This window comes from Aphanomyces astaci (genome assembly GCF_000520075.1).
Source record: "Aphanomyces astaci strain APO3 unplaced genomic scaffold supercont1.254, whole genome shotgun sequence".
In the NCBI taxonomy this organism is placed as follows: domain Eukaryota; phylum Oomycota; class Saprolegniomycetes; order Saprolegniales; family Verrucalvaceae; genus Aphanomyces; species Aphanomyces astaci.
This window is the reverse complement of record NW_009798517.1, coordinates 1-5,040: the sequence shown is the minus strand read 5'-3', so window position 1 is coordinate 5,040 and position 5,040 is coordinate 1. Positions and strand designations below refer to the sequence as shown.

General features: G+C 51.6%; 1 protein-coding gene across 1 annotated transcript; it reads left to right on the top strand.

The window, feature by feature from the left end:
• Positions 1-4,174: 4,174 nt before the first annotated feature.
• On the top strand, positions 4,175-4,527 carry H257_18886 (hypothetical protein; the record flags this gene model as incomplete). The annotated part of the gene is made up of 2 exons (XM_009848023.1): positions 4,175-4,340; positions 4,469-4,527. 2 exons carry the CDS (start codon positions 4,175-4,177, stop codon positions 4,525-4,527), a joined length of 225 nt encoding a protein of 74 aa, XP_009846325.1.
• Positions 4,528-5,040: the final 513 nt, after the last annotated feature.

The following is a 5,040-nucleotide window of genomic DNA, read 5'->3' as shown; positions in this document are numbered from 1 at the left end:
GAGTTTGGAAATGACTCGATCACTTCGTTGGGGATCTCGTCTCCTCGTCGGATATTTCCTGCTTGAGCGACGATTCATAACCTTAAAAACATTATCACTGGGTCATCAGCCCATTCTTAGCCACTCAGTCATTACATCTCTGGGTTAGAGGTCTATTGTGCACGTTGACCTATCAATCCCACCTCCCTCATGTCGCTACTAGGCACTTGCGAGGCAGTTCAAAATGGACCCAGAAGATGTGAGCATGGCCCTTCGCGACGCAGCCAATATGCGTGCCCTCCTACCAGCGGCGCTGCATCTGGACTATGCCACACAAGAAAACGTAGGCATCCGATTGAACCTTCTTGCTGATGTTTGTATAGAATGCAAACCTGAGGGCTGCTGCTGCCGCCTCGCCAGTGCGCATGCTCCACTCCAGCGTCTCTTGGATAGGACGGATTGTTTTGCAGGCGATTCCCTGGTACAGTATCTGGCCACCTGTGTAACCGTGCCCATCAGCCATGCCCATCATCCGGTTACTAACCGGATGACTAGTTGAAATCGCGACCCTAGAAGACCAAGTCTCCACCATGTCGCCCATGGTTGCACCCTCCAAGATTCTCTCCGAATCGCTCACGATGAGATCGCGGGCCTCACGCGCGCTTCGGAGTTGGAAGCACCATCGACTTCTCGCCTTAAGTCGATCAAGCTGGATGTGGCCAAATTCGGCGGAGCGCAGTCGGACAAACTCCTCCACTGGCTTTTACAAGTCAGCACTGCTGCTGACGCTCAGTGTATCTCCGACGACGCAACCCGCGTAGCTTTTGCGATGTCGCCTTTGAAAGGTCGTGCGGAAGATTGGGTGTTCTCCAAACGCTTGACGGACCGCCACTGCTTCCCATTTTTCGCGGTCTTTGAGACCGAACTCAAGGCAATGTTCCTGCCACCCAACAGTGACTTTCGCTATCGCTCGCAATATCTGGCTTGCATGCAAGGGAAATACTCCCTTCAAGAATTCATCCATGATCTTCGCTTCTTGGTCGCGAACATTAACGATGAAGAGTCGCTCCCGGAGTCCCTACTGGTGACCGTTTTCATGGACGGTCTCAACCAAGGTCCGGCGCGCACACAGTTGTTTCGCGCCTACCCGGACATCTTTGAAGAAGCCGTCCGAATCGCGCTTTCGGAATCATTTTCCTCCTCCTTCGCGTACGCACGCGCAGCGTTCTCCGACATGGATGTCTCCATGCTCGCCCAGGCATCGGACGACAGCACGTGTTTCAATTGCGGTCGCCCGCGAAAGTTCTCCTGCGCATGCGCGTCCCCTCGCCGTGTGGCGTCAGCCGCCCCACCCTAGCACGGTTCCTCCCGCACCGCGTCCGATACCCCTTCGCGTCGCCCTCCGAGCGGTCCACCTAACCGCTTCAATCGTGAACGCCATGGTGGCTCACGCCCACCATTCCGCCCCGCTCCGAGCTCGAGTGCGGCGGGAAACGGTCGCTAGCAGTAGGCGCGAGGCGAGCTACTGGGGACACCCAAGGTCCTTTGGAGGTGTGTGGCGTGCTGACACACTCTAAGGACCTAGCCTCGGGCACAGACCTTCTTCTGTGTCGCGTTGGGCTCCAACCCAACAAAATGATTTGTTTGGAACTTGTCGTGCCTTGCTTCCCGGCCAGGCTCTCTGCTTTAATCGATTGTGGGGCGTCGAACAACTACGCCAGCCGCTCCACTCTCTCTCGCTTCAACCGCTTACCCTCTTCGGATCCCTCCGACAGGGTTCGCGTCAAGATGGCCGACGGCCACACTGCGTCTCAACCACGCATAATCGTCGACGTTCACATCACCTTTGACGGTTTCGACTCCACCGAACCGTTCTATGTTATCGATCTCGATGAGAGATGGGATCTCATCATCGGGATGTCCTGGCTGGAGTCCCACCAGCCATGGATTGACAGGAAGGCCAAATCCGTGCACAAGGTCACTTGGATCAACGCGAGCCAACCCTGGATTCATCGGCGGGCTGCCGATCGCCTTCCCCCATCCACCACCAACCCGCTTGGCTCTCCGCTCGAGGCGATGAGTAATGATCTCGCCTCTCCTAGCCCCGCAGTGCGCTCAATGGCCCCAGCGCCCGCGGCCCCATCGGACCCAACCACGGTGTTGCAAAATACCCCTTTTGTGCCCCCAACAGAGTCGCCCTCTGTTGTTATCGGCGAGGCTACGTTACCACCCCCGATAGTTGCCTCGACCTTGGCAACCACGTTTATCGAAGAAACGTGTAACTTGCACGAACTCCCTCGGACGTCTTCCGAGATCCTGGCACTGCCAGAGATGAGCTTCCACTCGCTCGTGGAATCTCTCCGCGCCCACGATATCGCCGCCTTGGCGATGATCACAGTTGAAGAAGAGACAGATCTCTTTTCGACCTCGACCGCAGATGACTCGGTCCTCGCGGCTCCTTTGAAGTCCCAGACGTGGGACTCCCTGCGATCCAACCCCTATTTCGATCTCCTCCAAAAATTTGAGGACGTCTTCCCCGACGAGGTACCGTGTCGCCTCCCGGTCGACAAGGGCGTTCACAGTAGTCGACAGCCGCGAGGGTGCCTTTGGCAAAAACTTTAGCGACAAAAACGAAATAAAGAAAAGTTGAATATGAAATTGTAGCGCTGGGAAGACGCTAAAAAACTATAAAACAAACAGGTCTTGAAACGGCATACACGCTCATATATGATACCGAAAAAGTTGAAAACCTTTCGAATCTCACTCTATTATCAAATAAACTCTTACATATAATACTAACAATTGAGAGACAGCCAAAAATACAATAAAACTTCAATCATTACACATGCAAACTCACACTGGCTCTGATACTCGACACCAGCCTCACATACCAACGATGCCTACTGATCCCCACCAACCAAGCAACATCGAACGAGCCATCGAGTTTGTGAAGCGTTCGCGCTCCCGATACGTGTCAAAAATACGAGATACTCGACATGCTAATTGGTAAACGCACAGCTTCGCAAAGAAGGTACCGCTGCAGCCAGCCGCACAGCCGCCCGCTATCTACGGCGCAAGGAACAGTTGGTCCAACAGGTTTGGAAAGAGTTTGTCGACAAGGGCGCCACGACGACCAAGCCCCAAGCGTCGCCCGACATGTTCCTCCGCACAAGGCTCTGACGACCACACTGGCACAGATCATCCAAGAATTTGTACGCCAACGTCGTCAATCCCGTCAACGAACCGTCGCCAAAGATGTTGCTCACTTTCTGCGGTCCCAACACCGCTTGGATTTTGATCCAGAGTCGGAGTCCTCCACTCTAGCCCGTACCGGACGACCTAAAGGGCTCTGTCAAAACTGGGTTACAAAAGGGGAAAGAAAAAAAGAGGTCTAGGCCTCCGTATGTGTGATGCTAATTTACAGCATCGTGATGTATATGTTTCTGATATGTGTGATATTCTGTCGGGCGATGTCAACCGACGGCCCATTATATATTTGGATGAGAGTTATATTCACCACCATTATAGTCTGCATGATGATTCATTATATGATCCTTGTGATGAACTTGATCTGGAAGTGAAAGAAAAACACAAAGGTGAAAGATTTTGTTTTATTGCTGCCATTCTAGATAGTGGTTGTATGGATAGCAAACTCTTATGCTTAGATATATTTCAAGGAGGAAAACGAACTGGTAAACCTGAAACAAAGGATTATCACGAAATGTTTGATCATACATATTTTGTGAGTTGGTTTTCCAAACTTCTCGTCGAAATAGAAGATCTTGGATTAAAAAATGCTGTTATAGTAATGGACAATGCGAAATACCATAAAGGTCTTCCTATCGAAACGCCTAAGTATTGACAAAAAAAGAGTGTCCTACAAAATGCTTGCACGAAGTACGGCATTTCGTTTACAAATGAAACTAAAGCTGCACTTTGGAAAAAGCTAAGTGCGCATGTCAATAAAATTGACATTGAGGTTGTAGCTATGGCACGTGCCTTAGGGCATCAAGTGGTGTACACACCACCATACCATAGTGACCTGCAACCAATTGAGATTGTCTGGGCTATCGTAAAATGCCAAGTATAGTACCAAAATACAATACACAGCGTTATTGATATGGTTATTGATATATGCTAGGTTGGACGTCAGTACACACATGACACAAAATTCAAAGACGTGCATGTGCGGCTGATGGAAGCTTTTGAGAACTTGGCACCCAGCAGCATCAAGGGCTGTATTGACAAGGCCGACAGACAACTCTACAAGCTGGCCGAGTACATAAAGGGGCTACAAGAAGTCGAAGCGAGTGACAATGAAAGCGTAGAAGGCAGCAGCGATGGCGGCAGTGTGACAAGCAGTAACGACTCGAGTGGAAAAGAATCACAGATGTAATAAATTTCCTCGATTTTTATTGGTCGCTTCTTAACATCCAGCTTTATTGTGGAATACTCAGTAAACCTCCTTGTATTGATTCTTTTTTGGCAGGCACCCTCGCGGCTGTCAACACGAGATTGACCTCGTGCCCGGCGCAAAGTATTGTGTAACGCGGCAATGGCCGCTACCTCGCGACCAAGTCGATGCCATCGACGTATTCTTCGCGGCCCGCAGGCGGCGGGTTACGTCCGCGAGAGCATTTCCCCTCACAGCACCCCGACCTTCTGTGTGAAGAAGCCCGGTGGGAAATGGCGTATTGTACACGCCTTTAACAAATTGAACGCAGCCACGATTCTGGCTCAGACGCCGATTCCTCGAGGACGTTATTATCGACGGCATGGGTCGATCCACCATTTTCTCCACCATCGACCTTCGCGATGGCTTTTACCAGATCTTGATGCGTCTATGCGACGTCCCAAAACGGCGGTTTCCACGCCGAGTGGCATGTTATGGGAGTGGCTGGTCATGCCACAGGGTCTGTCCAACGCCCCGGCGACGTTCAATCGTATGGTTACCGCGAAGTTCCGCGCGTTTCGCGACTTCGCACAGTCGTACTTCGACGACATTTATGTTCACAGTTGCGCATCCTCCACGCAATCCGATCTCGACGTTCACCGCGGCCA